Raw genomic sequence first — 19,806 nt, forward strand, 5'->3', positions numbered from 1 at the left:
CTAGGTATGATGTTAACTCCAAGTTGGTCAAAAACCCTAATTTACCCGAGAGTATATGTTTAATTATGTTCATAATACCAGACACTACATCAGCTTGTCTTTAAGTGCTAGGGACATGGCCTGGGGTGTTTTAAACATGAATGACCTTTGACCAACGGCCCATTTTCACAGCCTCAGTGGTGGAGAGAAGGGGATTGTGGTCTCGCCTGAACCACAGGCAATCTTGTCAGTTAAAGTTGTGCTACACTCAGCAGGGTAAATCTGAAGTTTCAAGAAGCAAGAGCACCATTCAATAACGCCCTATCATATGAACCAGTCATGATGTGGGCTCCTTATTTCACCATCTTGAAAACAAGTGGAGGCTTTGGAGCCCTCACAAAGCAATGCACCCGATCTTTAGAAAGATCAAAATAAAAAACAAGAGCCAACACATGCAACTCTACTCTAGAAGACATCCTCCTAACTCAAGTATCCACCCGGCTCATCTCATACAAGCAAACCTCCTTCCATACCTCTTCCATCCGTCGTCTGCCTCTTCATTTTGATCACTACTTATTTTCCTCCCATCTGTGGGTGTGGTATATTATTGCTGGTTTCGATGGGTTAAGTGAGTTTGGGAAACTCACTACATTTTCAAACTACATTCAGTTGGCTAAAGCGAAACATAGGATACTGGATGTGCTACAATCCTTATTAAAATATATTTTGTAAAAGGTTACCATTAAAAATAATTACTACTAGAGCACCAGGCACTTACATGTTTTTTTGTTCCTGCTGCATCTTGCTGGCATAATACTGGTCTTCTTAAATTGAAGAAAATTCATGAAATCAGAATCATCCTTTCTGGCTGTGTATGCTTGCCAACAATTAACATGGAACCATTGTTTCCTTAAGGAAACACAGTGTACAACAAACTAACCTAGAGAGCCTCACTGACAGCCCAAAAAGAGCAAAGACGAACCAATTATTTGCTCCTTGTTCCTTCCGTACAAACCTCAACCAGGATTATTTTCCTCCTTTAGGTCTCTCCCCTCAAGATTTGTGGCGACTATTTTCTTGCCGAGCCTCTGTTGTTCTCTCCAAGTTCCAGAGTGGTGAAGGCACGCCAGTATATGGCAGAAAAGGGCTGTGGCTACATAGGGCATAGCAGAGGGTGTGCAGACATTATGGTACAGAGTACAAGAAACGGTCAAAACAATGAGAAAGGTCCCAAACGACATCCATACCAGAATATTACAATATGTATGGTTGATACAGGCAACTAAGAAAAAGTGCTAGGACCCAGTCTTCAACCAACAAAACGATATTTCAGAATGAAACACTGATCAAGAAACACTAAAAAAGTAGTTAGTCATAAACTGTATGCCAAACATAGTGGAACAGAACCTAAATTGGCAGGCTCGGAAAGCATGAGAGAAAGTGTGAACAACTTACACCGCCACAATTGACTGTGGTCAATTCGGTCCAAAGCCAATTTTGCCGTGGCCAGAACCGCCCTGTTTAAAACCCCCCACCCACTTACCTTTTCACACCGTCCAGGCCTTTAATGACCCTGCGGTGTCGGATCCGTCCCTCCTACGTGGGTCGGATCCGACGGCGCAGGGTTCGCTTTTCTTTTTTTTTTTTTCTTGGTCCCCCGTCTACATACCTCTGGAAGCGGGGGGTGCAGGGGGAGGACACCCCTGACCCCTGTTGCCCCCAAAGGCAATCACTACCAAACATGATGAGCAGGGGACACCCCCCCCCGCTCCCCATGTTTGGTAGTGATTACCCAAATTGGTTGTTTCGAAACGACTAAAGTACTGGCCGAATTCGGCCAATTGTACCAGTCAATCCAAAATGACAAATTTGGCTAAAACCAAAGCCTAAGCATATCAGTTGCTGAACAATCTAAGGAAAACTGGTCATGACAGAAACTGATATTAGAGCAACAAATCAGGCGCAGGGCCCTTAATCCACCATGAATGGTGCTTCGCAGTGGCTGCTGGCAAAGACTTGTAACCATCAAAACCAGTTTTTGGCTTTACTATACAAGCTTTTTTTGTTGGGTGGGCCGTTTGTGCTCTTGAACGCCAACATTTTCTTTTACTTGCTAGAATACCCATCACCCAACATCACCTGGTTTCAAGAAGCCAGTTTTTGGCCAATTGTTTAATTGTTCAAATGATAATTCGGGGAGGTAGGAAGGTAGACAATGGGGTTCTTAGGAACGGAGCACACAAATGTGACACCTACAAATCAGTTAAGCATTAGACTGGTTTCATAATGTCAGCGCAGATGAGCCACGGAAAGGGTGGGGGAGAATACGCCTCGTAAGGTAATGACACCACAAAGGCAACTGTGATCATGAAGGGTTAATTAAACCCGATATGGGAGGAGTCGGGGAATAGTGTTTGATACCTATAGTGTTATTTCTTATGATACATAAAGCAGACCTTGGAAAGGGGAGTTTTCCCCCTCACTGGCTTTAGGTAATGCGTGTCCCGAAAGCTCTGCCAAAAGGACATGCGCTCTAGGACTGCTGAAACAGGGTGTCCAGTCAACTCGTCGAAAAAAAACTGGTCGACAATTTGGTCGACGCAATTTGGTCGAAAACCATTCCGTCGAAAAAAATTTTTTATTTATATATTTATTTTTTGGGTTTTCGTTTTGTTAAAAAATGGGTTTTTAGAGAAAAAAAGGGGGTTGGGGGGGGACCCCCCCCAAAAAAAAAAAAAAAAAAAAAGGGTTAAAATAGAAAAAAAAAATTGACGAAATGGTTTTCGACCAATTTGATTCGACCATTTGTCTGGTCGACCAATTTTTTTCGACGAATTGACTGGCAACCCTGAAACAGCGCTTTCAGCGTTTCTCGGTGCACTCTGAATGCCACCCGCGGGCCTCCATCTTGTATTGAGCTGGCCTAAACCGGCCCCAAAAATGGAACATTCTTGGCCGTAGGTGCATCAGGGGGGCGCTGGCCCCTCACCGGAGAAGTGCTACACCGGTCATCAGACCAGAGTGACTGGATAACGTGGATAAGGAGGAGGATAACATGACAACAGATGGAAAGGGACTACAGATGTAGACAAGGAACATTGTTATACCATTGGGAGCTCAGGCAGATCACGGGTATTTTGAGAAGCCAGAACATGAGGGAATATAAGGGGAAGGTGACTTGGGTTACTTCAGACGGTGGGCTGATAGGGTGTTATATGGTTTGCAAACCAGCAATTAAAGAGGTCTAGCGTTTCCAACACGACGCGAGTCCTTTTTGATTGATTTTATGTTTATATTAACATTGAATGAAATGGTAGTTTAGTCTAAAGTGTGTCTACAATAGTAGCAGACATACATAACGACTTAACCGTATGTTGAAAGAGGCCATCTCCAGCCAATTCTCTGCCTCAGACAGGAAACTGCCAGCACTTGGGGTAAACACATAATCAGTTTGGTAGAGAGACATGACAAATATTCAGATCTTAAGTCAGAGTTCTCTGAACAAAATTCCAATAAAAAGCCCAGCATAAAAGAAACAAAGCCGGAACATCTCAGTGGCCTGCAATATTATGGAGTCATGCACTAATGTGATCCTACCATTGCAAGATTACTGCTTGTACAAAAATATTGACTGTACATAATTCTCAACTGTTTTGTACAAATTACAGTACATTACGAAGTCCTGCTATTTCCTTGTCTATCCACTTTTTTTAAATCTCATCATTTCCTAAAGAACGTGAGGGAAGAAACCCTCTGACTGCATGATTCCTTTGCCATCTCTCTGCTTTGCGACCCCATGCTTTCTCTCAAGTTTTTTTTTTTTTTTATGGTTTGCAGGGGTGGCGATTGCGAAATCTTGGAAGTCCTCAGAAGAGTGGGGGAAAAAAAAAAACAGCATGAGGGTTGGAGGATTTTTAGTAGCAGCCCTGGTGTGCAGGTGAGCTCATATTCCCTCACGTGGTATGGACTCAAAATGTGTGGGCTCGGCACTCACATAAATCATTGTGTCTGTTCCCTCCAAGATGCTGCCTTAGACTTGTAACCAAGTAAGATTACGCAAATCGTCTCTTTTCTAAAAAGTCAAATGAAAACAAACAGGGGTTAGAAAAAAATGAAACTTCGCAGTGCAACAGAGTGAGGGAGCAATTGCAGTCGGAAAGTGAGCCGTCAGCGGTGATGTTGGATGCACAGTTTGATGGGCTGGCGAAACATACTCTGAATACATCCTTGAATAAAGTGGGACAATTTACTAAAATCACAGACTACTATGGACTTGCAGTCCTGACTATTTCCCCGACCGAAAGAAACGGAATGGGGAAATGAGGGTTTCTTCCAAAATGACGAAATGCGCGATTTTCCCGAATTTCGGCCGTTCGAAAATTCCATGGTCGAAAAGTTTGACGAAATCACACATTCAGTGCTGGGTGTTGCAGGGGCGTCCCCCGCACCCTTGCACACTAAACTGAGAGCAGGGGTGGCCCCCACAACCATCCTCTCAAATAATGTATAAATGGAAAGGACCCTGCAGCACCGGTTCCCAATCACAGAAGTGAAATGGACCAGGCACCGCGGTTGTATACGAATTGATCGTTTTACAACTGCTCGAATGACAATTGACCTGACCGAATTGTGAAGGTCAATTGTACCATATATGTGGGGGGAAACCCCCCAAAATATATATATACACATACATACATATACATTTTCGGTCAATTGTGAAAAGGTCAATTGTGACCCTTTAAATTTGGTCAATTGTTCATTCGAACAATTGTAAACGACCAATTTGGGTAATACCGGCACCGCAGGGACCAGTGAGTCGGAGGCAAGGCGTGGGTGCACGAGTTTGGCCAAGTCAGAAATGTTCTGCGGTGAAAGACCGAAGGTTATTTCGAAAAAAGAATCTTCTGCCTTTTCTCCATCGAACATTTGTCACTGTGTCTTTCAACCCAAATATGGAAATCGGCACGGGTATCGCGGCCTGTAACAGAGTCTCTGCCAGGTAGCCAGAAAACTGGCGGCTCCTCCAGGACAACACCGGGTATCCATTACCCAACAGAGGAGAGCTGTCCACATACACCGACCTCTGGTTTGAGGCGATGCTTTTCCTTGACTTCTAAGGATCACATGGGACATTCCCGGTGTTTCCTCCAGCAGCTGGGACCTCTCCCTGCGAGTCGAGAGCTCTCCCTTACTATACTGCGAGCAATTGGCGGCTCTGGTAGGCGATCAATCACCCGTTTCACGGGCTGCCAGCAACTTTCTAAGACCGGCAGCACCACGTGTCCCTCGCCTCCCATCCCTCTCCGACACCATTGGTTGGCAGGGACGCACACCCACCTGTCACTCTTCAACTTGGAGATTTCCCATTGGACACCTTGCTCACAGCAGGCACCTCCCTACGCGCCGCAGCCGAACGTGCAATACTGTTGCCCTGACAACCGTCCTTTTGCCTTCTTTTTTACGGCTCCTGTCTTCATTCACACAGCAGGTTCCAGCGAGGGACACACACACAGCGGACACTCCGCTTTCCCTCGTTTGTAGCCATCAGCCATGGAGCTCATTTCTCCTGGTTTACAGGTAACACCACTCAGCTCCTGTCACTCATGCGGCTGACACTGCACCCGCTACATATACGGGCACGCATTTTGGCCCGACTCATTTCTTCTTCAATTTCTCTGTCGGCTTCCCTTGTAGCACCACGCATCGGGACGCCTGTGAAGAGACAAACAACTCAATGTCCTTGCAGCCTACAACTCCAACAGGGACACATAAGCCCTCTTCTCAACAGGTTTTGACTTTTCTTCTCCAAATATTTCCACGAGAGGACATATTTCAGGTAAATTTCCATGCCACCTTACTCTCCAGCCCACTGGTAGCTTATACCACCCCACATGGTTTTTCATTATCCCAATACACATACGGTCACATCTCCCTTTCAGGTCCTAGACTGCTGGTCTGTCCCATGATGATGAGAACTGGAGTACATGAGTTTTTCCTTACTCCTCCACTTGGGATTGTGTAAATACTCCATACACACTTATAACAGCCAAGCCCTGACCGGCTTGGTTTTTGATTACTTGTTATAGGTAAGTGATTCCCTACCCACCAAGCCTGCCCTGCTTCTCTCACCTTGACCCCAGTCTTTCGGACCGGTGGGTTTTGCACGGGGACCCATGTGCTGCTTTCCCATAGGGGACCCAATGCCATCATCTCTTGTTCCAATAAGGGGGGGCGCCATCGGCAGTGCACCAGAGGACTCCCTATCTCTATGGATATTTAGACTTGGCCATGAGATACATTGCAGATATGACCATGGTCGGTGTTCTGCACCCAGACTATTGCATTTTGCTTACATGCAGATTCAAATGTATAGATTTTTCTTCACTCCTTGTTGATTTCACTGTCTTTTGATCACTCATTCTCCCTTTCTCTTCATTTATCCTCTTCTTCCCTTTCACAAACACAGGGTCCTGCCATCTACTGCCCTGATGAAGGCGGAGTACTTTCCTCTAAAGCGACCTTGTCCCGCCGAAACGCATTACTACCCTGAGGGGGACACGAGGTCCTCCACAGAACATTTCACCAGTTAGGACCTCTTTCTTTGTGTGGCATCGCCCACCGATGGGCTAGGATACTCCATCCCGAAGCTCCTCCAAAACCTACACCACCTTTGTTGTTTGTTCCCCCGGATGCATTGGCAGACCCAATCCCAACACACAATAATCTCGATTGTTGGGAATTTATTATAATTGTAAAAGAACATTGATTACTTGCTTAACTTTTGAATTTTCAGCAAGAACACTCATTATTATTGTAATTGATTTTCAGTTTAACCCCATTCCTTGATGTTGGTTTAAATTGAACACCAAAGTGATAAATAACTGGTTTTTGTTGACATTTATATTTGGTTTAAGTTCTTCTTTCATGCACTGTTCTTTATTTATTATTTGAAGAACTCTACATTCATTTTTTTGTACGTGTTAATTATGTTATTGATTATATATGTTCCTACATGTTGGATTTTACCATATGCACCACCTTTTTGATATAAAGTTTGATTTTCAATTTCAACAATTCTTTATGTTTTCTTTGAAGGAGTGTCTTAATATACATAATTGCATGTAACATTTATAACCCGTGTGGTTATATGGTTTTGGACCGGGTGAATGATTCTAATTCATTTAAATTTCACATGGGCCAACCCTTGATGTACCAGTACCCTTGTTTTGTTGAGAATACAAGTTTCTTTGGCCCCCTACTGGTATGTCACCCCTGGGGCAGACCACTGTGGCTATATATTGGCCCTCTTCTTTGTATACAGACTCCAACATGGGAAACATCCCAATATCACCCATGGCTCAATTACTCCAAATAGTTTAACAGGACGCTTGTGAGCAAAAGAGTTTGAGCGGCCCTATGACTTCTGTGTCGCAAGTCACATCGGGAGGATAGCTCAGGGGCAACGTGCTCGCCTCGGAAGCAAGACGACACAGAGCAACACAGGTTCAATCCCGGGTGTGTGTTTAGAAACCTCTGGGTATTAAGCACGTTATAAATAACATATCAAGTTGTCCAGACGGACACATTAACCATTTCTTTTGACAACTCATTACTAAAATCACTGCAGGAGACTAAATGAAAGTGTACAGGGTTCCGCCTCCCAAAATATTGTGTGCAATTCACGGAGTGCCCAAATAATTGGCACGCAGCTTTCCGCTTCACCGGATCTTCCGTGATTTGCCTCATCTTCTAGTAAATCTAGCTCCCGATTCAGACTATGAGGTGACTAATGTTGCAGTACCCTTTCCACCCAGTTCTTCATTTTGTAAGTCAGGGAGCAATGTACAGCCCACATTGAATGCGATAGCAGCAACAATGGATATGCTGATGATCCTGTGCATTAATATGGCAGTAGAACAGAGGAAAAATAAGCTAGCCTTGGCTATGGTTGTTGACACGATCTTAATTGCCAGCGGCCAGAAATTGGGGGTGAGGATCAATAAATACAACTGGATCCTACACTTAAGGAAAACAGAGATATGGTCCAGCTTTCAACAGCCACTCAAGGGACAGCCATGGGCAATTGTGATAGGGTTTAACTCCCGCCTTTATAGATCTCACCAGCCAAACACAAACGTCAGTGCATAATGAAAATGGCAGAAATATACACAATCAGTCCACACGGGTACCAGATAAGGACGCCTTAACACCTGGTACAATCTTAAATTCTGCAAATTAGGTAAAACTAGTGAAGGTTGGGAAGAACAAGCAGTGCGAGGTTCGCTCATTGCTTTATTCACCTAGGAAAATCTTTGTTGAAACACCAGCACGAAGGCCCGGGTGACAGTAACCCGGTTGACCTCCCTAAAGACCAAAGCGAGCTTGCAGTGGTAGAGGAAAGCTCGGCCCCAATTTGCAAGAAGATGGAGGGCTATGACTCATCACTTATTCGCTTGTCGATGGCTCAAGGGCCAATACAAATCGTAAACATATTGAGCCAAATATTGCTTTGCTTCAAACAGATGGAGTATGTGGTGGTTATACCCAATTAGTCAACAGAGCCCAAATGCTGGGGAGAGGGATACATTTGGAGGAACTTACCCCACTATCCACTAATGGAACTTTTCCATCGAATACCAATGTTGAGGAATATTAACAGACGTTACATGACACTGAATTCTTCCAAATATGCATAGTCCTATTAATTGCGCTATAGTAGAGTTCATCTGGTCAGCCTTTGTAGATCTATTGAGCCATCAACAAGCAGCATTAATGAGGCTGGGAAAATCGGTTGACAGTTTGTTGGAAGCAGATGGATAATTAGCTGGTGAAAAACCGTAATTGGAATAGCAGTGAAATCCCAGATGCATTGTGTGTACCCGAGGCCCAAACCAAAAATCATGCATTACCAACAGTACTTAAGCATAAAGCAGGAGTGGCAAGAGTTGCAAGCAACACCACTCCATGGACGCTTGTATCATTTCAACATATTGGCCCCAATACAGCATGAAAGACAGTGTTGCTGATATAAAATATGCCTCTTAGAACATGCACGGCGTCCAGACCTTTATTGTCAACCCTATTGGATTGCAACTATTCATTTTGTATGATGTGTTTTTATTGCAGGAGACGTGATGGAGAGGATATAATATGTTTGCAAGCCAGCCAGGGGGCCCGTGGCCGTCCATAGGAGGGGGGGGGGGGGGTCGGAGGGGTCGGCCATTGGGGCAGAGCCTCTCTAGTTAAAACCATTCCCTATAGGCAAGTTATTGTATGTCAACTGTTGTTCACAGCCTTTGGTCCTGCTTATAAACATATATAGCCCCCCAAAGGTAAAGTACAGCCACACTATACAAAGGAAAGTGGCTGACACATTGGACTATTGGTCTGCTTATAATCCCCGGGGGGAGAGCGATCATTGCGGGGGATATTTACAAACATGTAAACAAAGAGTAGCCCTGCACTCAGAGGTTGAGGATTGTAACCATCGAAAGACCCATTAGAACCAGTGGTTGAAGCCAACACTTAGAAGTATAACAGCTTGTCTGTCGGAACTTAAAGGGGAAAAACCCACAGTAATATTGCAAACACGTGGACTGATGGAAGATCTGCCTCATGTGTGGACTAATAGTCAGGAGTTACGGTCACATATGTATTAGAACTCGGTTGCCGACCAATCTCATTTATTACTGACTTGGGTGTATAAAATCGAGACCAAAACAAAAATAAATAAATCCCCAAGCCTTTGCATAGAAGGTGCTGTGCAAAGATTCTGGTTCAAGGCATAAATTCGTTTAAAAAATTGATTAGCAGAGTTTGCTAATGAAATTTTTTATTTGCAAACTGACCCATTTGATTAGCAATCGTGTACTAATAGCGTTAATGTCTATTTGTATCCACAACATGGAAGGAGCAACAATACAGCAGTTTTGGGAACCGCTGAAATAAGACAGAGGAGTCAAGCCTTGCAACATCAGCTAGACCTGCAGGTTGGGTAACTTAGTTTACATATTCAACCTAAGAGAAATGCACTCGACCCATAGTAACGGTGAACAAATGTAAAATGCAAATTCTGTAAAATGGTGCATGTCGTTACAAACCCACTTTGTTTGTCACAATGCTGCCACCCAGAGGCCAGCCATGCACAGTGAAACTTGTATTTGACATTTACTGCAAAACAAAGTAAATGAAAAGTTTCAAACATCGCTTGTAAATGATATGATAGGTTATTTATAACACGCTTAATACAGAGAGGTTTCTAAGCGCGGACCCGCGGATCGAACCTGCATTGCTCCGTGTCCTCTTGTTTCCAAGGCAAGCACCTTGCCGCTGAGCTATCCTCCCGAGACTGCCCTACTCGCCCTTCATAAAATCTACTAGACTTTGTAAGTGGGCGAAAAGACTATGAGCCAGAGAGGAGCATCTAAAATGTAAAAGGTTAGCTGCATTAATGGACAAATAAATAGATATGCTAAAAATAAAAATTAAAAAAAAAAAATAAGACTGAAATCAGTTTGGCCAGGTGGCTCCTGCAGGTGGTAATATATAATACAATCATAAAGCATGGCGAGCTCTGGTGTTTTGTATTGCAATAGATCTGTACAGACTGTATGAACTATTGATCACTACTTTGCTTTGTGTTCTTGATATGTAAGAAGAAATAAAGACTAAGCAGAGTGGATTGCATAGCAGGCAGAGAACTGGGCAAGCTAGGTGGAATATTGTAGTTTGTGGTCATTTCACTTTCACAGTACCTGGTATAAAGCAACAAGGTGATAATAGAATGTCAAGGAGTATGGGTCGAGTACCAGTTGCAAGATGTATTCAACCTGTAGGTTACACATCTAGGTTTGCCATCAAAAGCATTTGATCATGTTCATTTTTAAAAGTTCTCACTGGTCAATATTATCCATCTTCCCTGAACAAAAACAATTCTAGTTGACACTATGAAATTTAGATACACTAACCTAAACTTTACTGTAAAGCATGGTGATGGTGTTTTTTTTACAGTATCAATACCGTAATTATGCATTATGGAACAACTTACATTTTAGCAATGGAATTGCATCTGTCTTTTAAAAAAATATTTAAAGTTGCCACACAGAATATAGAAAGCTCAATAAAAAGTATCATTACCACTGGTTTGCAAATATTTTAAAAAGTAAAATATTCTTGCCTAGCACTCCCACAATGCCTTTGGCACTGAGCAGAGGAAATGATTTCTGCTGCACTTTCTCTCCACTAAGAGGGTGAAGAGAGTACCGAAGGCAAGAGAAATGCAGGGTGAGCTGTGCTTACATTGAAGAAGGCAACCTAAACAGTTCTTTGCTACACAAGTGTCCATTTGATTTACCGACAGAATTACATAGCAAATTATGCGACACTGCTTATTTTATGCCTTGCGGTTAGTAGCCATAGTAATCGAATATACTGGACGGAGGATACTTTGAATAAAATTTACATTTTCCTTCATAGTGATTATACACAAATTATGAATAGTGTGATCACCAGTCATTGGGACCTAAATACAGAATCGGTATCCTTTTTTGATCTGAAGTTATGTAAATCGAAGAGGGGTGGTGCTCCTTTCGACATAATTATCCATAAAAATCAAAATTAAAATAAAAAAGCACGGCCAAGTATGAGAAAGCGTGAGGACTTGCCCAAATCTGTCCAAACTGCTTATTTAACAAATTTAAGCTGTAGGTACAAGAATTGGTTACGCCAGCACTGTTGGTCCCTCAACAATGCAAATTAGAAATTTATTTTAATTGCTACATACTAATGATAACATTTTGTTCGTTTTTTAGGTCCTATCTGGCTAGGTGTACGAAACAGGAGCTTAACCACATTTCTGAGCTTTCGCAGGGCGCCTATTTAAGAAATCTATATCACAATCCCACAGTAGAACATCTTGTTAGTGCATCACGCCCTGCTGAGTGGAGAATACTCTAGGACTGTGGAAGGCAGGATGTAGAAACAGTGATCAAAAAATTCAAAGCTTCAAAAGGACCCAGGACCATACAATGTCCCCAATATAGTTCAAAAACCTAACCACACTTGTTGGGCAGGGATATTGGCTGAATGCTTTAAGAAGATCTTAGATACATAACAATAATAAGATTCCTGTCAGTTGGAAGGAAGCTATTCTCAGCCCTGGTGGAGAAACTGAACCATCCAACTATAGACTCCTTGTGATGCTTGATAGTAGTGGCAAGAGTTTGCCACCTTACTTTAAAAATACTAAATAGATGGGCAGAAGATACAGGACATCTTCATAGACAAACAGATTTTCCTAAAGCCCATAGCATGATGCACAATAATTGCACATTAAAATATATTTTGACAGACAAACATCGCAAAAGTAAACCTTATATATGCTTTGTGGACCACTCTAAGGCTTAACACAGGGTCTTGCAACAAGCTTTGGAGCAAACTTGAAAAATGGGGGTTGGAGCCTATATTGCTATATTTTATTAAAGGGACTGTACAGTGAGACAATGGTTTCTGTTCGATTGTTGTACAACATGTATACATCCGACTTTGATACTATGTTGACTGAAGTTAATAAATCCCCCTACCCCCCCTCGTACTGGAAGAGATCCAATCCCCTGGTTAATGTACACATATGATACGATCCTAATGGATCACACGCCCATTGGTCTTCAGCGTTCCATTGATGCGCTGTCCATGTATGAGTGTGAAAACAATACGAGTAATGTTTCAAAAACAGAAATTATGGTGATGGAGAGTAACAAATAAGCAAGGCAAGTTCATATGGAAACACCAAGATGGTAAGTTACAATTGGTTAACTATTATGTATATTTGGGATTTCCCATCCAAGTTTCTCCAGTAATCTCATTATGGCGATTATACAGTGCCTCGACTATTTAATAAAATGGTAATTAAGCGAGTCATAAGTAACTTGGGTGGAGACATTATAGCAGGTCTCAAAAATATAGCAAACATCATACCAGCAATCATGTATGGAATAGAATTATTGCCAGAGCGCCACGTGAGATGGCTGGATAGACTAGAGGGAAAAATATTTAGATCAGTCTTAAAGGTACAGAGTGGTACACATGTAGAGGTATTGCGCTGTGGATTGGGCTTGCGATCTTTGTCAGCCAATTGGGCGTTAAAATGTACCAAATTATAATGCAGTTACTTAGAACAACTGAAGTGGGTACACTAATGGGCTTGTTGGCATCTAGACTTATAGATATCTTAAGCCTTTCGTATTGTCTTTACAAAGTACCACCTTTGCTCATTTTAATAGTATTAACTTCTCAATTGAAGAAATTCTCAAATCCCAAATTATGAAGAACATTTGAAGATCTGGCTTGCGGACAAAATTGATACAGTTGAAAAGTTAAGTAGCAAAAGGCAGTATTTCGAATATTCAAAACAGGGCTTTCCTAAAGATGGTCCTCGTGTGTGTTAAAATATCTAAACATTCCATAACATTGTTTAATCTTCCTTCGCCTAAATGTTATCACCACGCATGAATACAGAGGAAGTTGGATAGGGGCACTCTACGAGGAACGAAGATGTAGCGTGTCAAAACAAAATTGACATACTTGCGCAATATCCTATGTTGGAATCCCAATATCGCAATGTATATGCCGCATTCATTACGGATCTTGGCAATGTCCACAAAGATCAATTCTGAAGCACTCTTTTTGGGGCATCTTCATTGGTAATAGTTGGGGCTGAGGCCATACATTTTCTTTTAGGCCCTTAATGGTAACATAGGCAAATGCCTCAGGGCACAGAAACAGAAGCTGTGCGGCTGATAAGAATTTAGTTATATTGAATTAGGTAGGTATTTTAACTTGTTAAGCTGTTTGGTGATAAATGCATTTAATCTGCACATATAAAATCAAAATGATGGTGATGTATTTTAATAATTTACATTTAATACTGTGCTTAAGGTTTTAATTTTCTTTTGTAACCAAATACACAATAATAAAATAAAAAATAAAAAAAAGTCCTGTTGGAAGGCATCAGCATGTTTATATGCTGAAACGTATTGAAACCAAATAATTCGATACAATGTCCAAATGAATAGGATTCATGGATTTATTGTGAATGCTTTCTTATTTCAAAGATTTATTTCTTGTGTGTGTACCGAACGTACGAACCAATTGTGACAACTTATAATTACTACCAATTTGCATGTATGCGTCAATGTGTTTTGTTTCGTAACAAGTAGCTATTAAGTAAACCCTAAATGCCTTGGTGCCCAAAAGTTTGCTGGTGGGGGTTATACACACAATATGGTCTTTCTACTCTTAATCTCAGCTCCCCATGATGTAGGGAATAACCTTTGCTGGAAGGGGAAATGTTTTGTTTGGCATATGATTTTACAATGTTACCCCAGAACAAACACTGATAGTTACGTATAGACTAAAACTAGAACGAGGAGTGAAATATACCACCAGTAATCTTGGATCTGCTTTGTGTCGTGGTGTCTAGAATTAAACCAATTTCTGTTCTGGAAAAGTTGTGTGTCACATTATCAGTACATTACTTAAAACTGTGCAATAGGGTGAAAAGGATGGATGTATTTAGGTTGGCTATTTGGGAATAAACAGGGTGATCAAGCCACCCCATCGTGGCTATGAGCAAAATGCTGTCATTAGCGTACTCCATGCGACTACAGTAATGGAACAAACCTTTAATCTACTTTACAGCTATGTGTGTCCCAGCACTCCTTCGTAAAGTTTCCCAGAGTCAAAAGCAGTGCGTTTACATGTATCCTGAGGAGTCAATATTGGTTGGTGTCAAGAAAACCACCAAGCTCATCTTAGACGTGGAGCGTCTGAATGGCTCCCAGCAATTTCGTTCCATGCAAGGGGCCCACTATATTCACGATATCCACAAATATCGTACTTTAATTAAAGAATCAATGAAAAAAGGAGGGACGCGCTCAGGAATGAAGACTTGTGGTTTCAGAGTGAAAAGTAGTGCGAGTTTCAGTGAAGAAGAGCCTCCTTACGGATGTAGTTGCCAGATGAATTACTTAGTATGCAATCCCACTTTGTATAGTTTCAAGCAGAGGCGAATAAAAAACAACAGCATTAAACTCACCATGGTAGCGAATATTATAGCATATAAAAAAGTAACTCCTGGTTTATGCTGTGTGCTGAACTCCAATGTGAAAAATATGATCATGCTTGTGGATAAGCAACTAGAGTTTTCAATGGGATTGTGGGACATTCCAAACAAAAGCAATACTGCATGCGGACAAAACAGAATCATCAAGTTTTTAGACTATGGGTAGCAAAACATTCTCCTCATGTCCGTACATTATCAAGAAAATAATCCAAGTTGACGCAAAAGCTCCAGGACATTTGGGCATGGAGGATGAGGGCATGGAGCGGATAAGAGCACGGAGTAGATCAGAGCGTGGTGCGAATGTAAGTTGTGGTGCAAATGTAAGTTGTGGTGCGAATGTAAGTTGTGGTGCGAATGTAAGTTGTGGTGCGAATGTAGGGCCCGATGGTATTGAGCAGATTTAGGGTGTTGAGCAGATGCTGGGTGCGGTGGTGTTGAGCCGATGTAGGGCCTGATGGTATTGAGCAGATGCTGGGTGTGGTGGTGTTGAGCCGATGTAGGGTGTTGAGCGGATCTAGGGTATGGTGCGGATGCGGAACAGGTGTAGAGTGCGGAGCGGATGTAGAATGCGGTGTGAGCAGCGGGTGTCATGTGCAGAGCAGGTGACTAGTGCCGAACGCGTGACGTGCGCGGAGCAAACGGGTGATGTGTGTAGATGGAACGGGTGAAGTGGTTGGAGGAAACGGGTGAAATGTGTTGGAAGAAACAGGTGTAGTAAAGGTAGGAACGGAGGATGGATCTGGAAGAACGGGTGATGGATAGGGACACGACGGATAAAGTATGAGGAAGGAACAGGTGAAGTATGTGGGCAAAAGAGGTCGAATTTATTGAATAGAACGACTGATGTTTGTGGATGGAACGGGTGAAATCGATGGATCAAATGAAAGTGTGGGTGGAATGAAGGAAGTACGAGTCAGGAACGGGTGAAGTATGTGAGTAGAACGGAGGAACTGGGTGGAACAGACGATCTGGGTGGAACTTGATGAACGGGTGAAATATTGTGGAAGGAAAGAGTAGTATATAGATGGAAGCGGTGAAACATGTGGACGGAACAGTCTGAGTCCATGGAACGGTTGGAGTACATGGAGCTATTGGAATGGGCGTGATCTCAACCACCTAAAATAAACCACCATATCACACCCCACGCTTACTCACTTCTTTACACCACCACTCAAATAGAACACAGCGATACTATGACACCATTCGTTATAACTGTTCTCATACCATCCCTTGTCCCATACCGCCCATCACCCTAACTAAACACTGCTGGTAACACACCCTCCAGCCTAGGCGTTCTCCTCAGGCCTAACGCAGCCAGAATAGGTCTAGATAACAACCAGCCAGAACAAACAAATACGCTTGATCTCTCAACCACCAAACCTACCACTATGAAGCAGCTATCACTTGATTGCCACACCAGCTGCGCACACATACGGTGCTCACACGCACCTTTTGACTCTCTCTATTCTCTCTACTGACTTGAACTTCGGGTCCCGAGGGCGTTCAACCTACCAGCACCTTGAGACTATACCAATGGTACATAAGGCGCTATATAAATTCAAAGTAGCATAACATAACATTTAATTTCCTCAGTCAGTGGGCAACAAAGTGGACTTCGCAAAACTACTTTGTTGACGAAGCAACTCTTCACTGCACCTTACGAAAGCTTCAAAGACTAAGTTGATGAACTCAAGTAAAGAATGCTTATGGTATATAGGCCCCAACTTTAGCATGGCATTTCATTTAACAGATACTAGGATAAAAGTCACAACTTCAGCCGTTTGATCATCATTGCAAACAAAAGTTGAGATAATTGGACAACTTGGTATGCCACACAGATTTAATAAAACATGCATTATATGGCCAGACACTTCACACACAGGCCAGCTCTCATTACAACGATTCCACAATACAGTCTTCCAATTGAGTTTTGTTAACGTACGAAAAAATAAAGTTGTACCCGGGATTTGTTTGCTACTTCTACCATCATAGCAGACAAAGATAACTGGACAGTCTGGCAGTGCTATGCGGGCACTCATTTAATAGCCATCAAATAGTTAACAGCATTTTGCAGGTTCGGCTAGTGGTATACAAAAATCTTACATGTATGACCTCAACTGACGTTTAAGAGCACCAACGAAGAAGCTGGACTTAGCCGTGGTACTATCATGAGCGAGAGGCGGATGGTCAGTTTATGCAATTCAGTTAACACTACTGATGGTGGTTCGCCCGTATTCTAATGCCGTTTTTAAGGGGTACAGCTAGATTTCAGAGCCGCGATCATCATTCACTTGATGTATTCCATTGGGGCAGCAGGTCCCGCGTATTATCAATCATATTGCTCATGTTTTTTTCATATAGACTGTGTGGCTCGGACCCTGGCATTCCTTGTTTGGATGCAGTTTTTGGAGAAAGCGGATCAAATGTATCGGGCTCACTCTGAGCATGAGCCCTTATCTGCTTGCTTGGGGCAATAATGGGAGACATAGGTTTTGAATAGAGGATCTAGTATAAGAGTAAATTAATGTGTTCGTATTAGATGGTTGGAACATTCTGCGGAGGTCGCTGGGATTGTCCGCCAGGTGTGGTACTTACTTCCGTTTTGGGAGATCCACAGGTGGTATACCTGGGCTGTTAGTCCCTCAGTCTGTAGAAGCCCCTGATCCTGCGCTGCCACAATTACATATGGAGACCTTGCAAAAGTGACACAAATGTTTTTTAAAAAGCCCCGAAGGCTGGGAGGGAAACTGACAGGAGAGTAACTGTCAGATCCTGATCAGGACTGCTACATCGGACAGAGTGGATCACATCTTTCAAACGTGGGAGGGGGGGGGGGGTTCACGAACACTTCCTTACTCTGAAGATAAGTCAGTCTTCAGCTGAACCCCACACTAACCCCCTTTCATAAAGAGAACACAGACCGACCAGCCGAAGACAGATAACACACTCACCGGGAAGGCCCGGATCCGCATCTTGGTGTCCTTCCGGCCCGTGCTCTTGCTGAGGTTTGACATGTCGGGTGTTCGGGAACCCCTCAGTTGTGAAGGAGCAGGGAGGGACTGACCCGGGCCGCGGTGGCGCCTGCCGACCCTGGCTCTGGTCCTTGTTGGCTGGGTCCCTCCCTCTCCCACGCACCTCTAGACGGGCTGGGTGGGACTCACTCTGGTCCGCCTCCTCCGCCCCCGTGATGGCGGCCGCTCATTCCCCACTATTTTCAGGCCACAAACAGTAACCGCACAGGAGCCTACGGGAGCCGACACAGGGACACAGCAATAATCTCGCGACACTTCAAAACGACCGGAGCGCCGACATTATTGAAAGAGATGAAGGACTGGCGATAATATGTACTCACGACTTCCGGTAACTGTGGAAGCCATCTCGAAAAAGAGAAATAATATGTAAATGAATACAGTTAATATTGGAACATCAATGAAACTATAATGGTTATACTAAAGTAATTAACTTCTCAGATAGTAACATGTAAACTTGTAAAAATGTAATTTCGATTTCTGTTACCTAAACCGTGTAAATTCTTATGCAAATTAAGCATTTTTGTATGCATATAAATGCTTGTTCTTTTATAGTTTAATGTTTGTTTAATTTATTTCTGCTTTCTATTTTTAACCAGCAATTCCACATACTCAACACAATTCCAAGATCAACACTGTACAGGGACTACCTGAACGAGCAGGCCAGAGTCTAATCTCTTCTTTGTCTATTCCTGTTAATTTAGTTGCTCGTTCCCTGTACAATCCCATTATAGAATCTGCTGATGGTGGTTATGATGGAGAGGGGAGAGTGTTTTCCATGGACCTGTCAATCTTGGTAGATGCAGAAGTAAGAAAGGGAAGAAATTATATAAAGCCATTTGAAATTCTTCATTTTTAGGGAGAATTCTCAGAAATGTGCTAATTCCCTCCACCTAAGAGACCCCCCAGCAACATCTCTGGATTTTCAGGACGTGATTCTGGATTTTCAGGACTTGATTTTTTTTTAACCTGGAGAGAGTGAGAACTTTTTTCTCGACTCTCATGTATTTTGATATGATTTGGTACACTGTGTTTCTTTTTGGTTATGGAGACTGACAAACTCCATAGGCATCATCTTTTACATTGCATAGCTCTCAACCATTTGTGTCGCAAAGGTGGGTGAAATCACCCGATTTTGTTTTTGGCGGGTGAGACGCCCATTGGAATGAATGGGCATGCAGGAGGCTTGGCGGGTGAGTCAGCCCTTTACAAGGCGGGTGACGCCCGCCAAAATCGTGTGAGATGAGAGCTATGCATTGTGTCACACAGCACCTTCAGTGCAGTGGCACAGGGAAGTCTTTCAAATTTCCCCAAGGTTTAAATACCTTCTCTGAGATAAACTACTGTTTCCCAGAGCAGTAAAGTGAAATTGACTTTACTTACATTTGTAAGTTTCTAGACCCAGCACACACTAACTTACAATAGGGTGCTGGAGGGGTTAGTTAGTATCCCCTTTGTCTAGCTTCTCATGTAACAATTGTATGTTGCCCTTTCTTCACTGAATGGCTGGTGGCAGTTGCTTACTTTTTTTTCTACCATTATGGGATTTTACAGCAGGCTGCGTTCGCAGCCACGGTAAAGCACCCCATGTGTACCATTTTTGTCAAAATGGCCCGGTCTTTTTTTTGCACCATTTCTTTGTGGAAAGGTCCTTCTTGAGATTTACTCTGCGTGCCA

The 19,806-nt window shown here is 42.8% G+C and overlaps 1 protein-coding gene across 1 annotated transcript in view; it reads right to left on the reverse strand.

The window, feature by feature from the left end:
• Positions 1 to 18,425, reverse strand: part of CUL3 (cullin 3) — a 1,420,631-nt gene extending 1,402,206 nt beyond the window's left edge. The window contains exon 1 of the mRNA XM_069618172.1: positions 18,052 to 18,425. Coding sequence (XP_069474273.1) covers positions 18,052 to 18,114 — 63 coding nt within the window. The 5' untranslated portion in view covers positions 18,115 to 18,425. The remainder of the gene's footprint in view (positions 1 to 18,051) is intronic.
• Positions 18,426 to 19,806: the final 1,381 nt, after the last annotated feature.

The sequence above is a fragment of the Ambystoma mexicanum genome, chromosome 10, assembly GCF_040938575.1.
Source record: "Ambystoma mexicanum isolate Mex_15411 chromosome 10, UKY_AmexF1_1, whole genome shotgun sequence".
In the NCBI taxonomy this organism is placed as follows: domain Eukaryota; kingdom Metazoa; phylum Chordata; class Amphibia; order Caudata; family Ambystomatidae; genus Ambystoma; species Ambystoma mexicanum.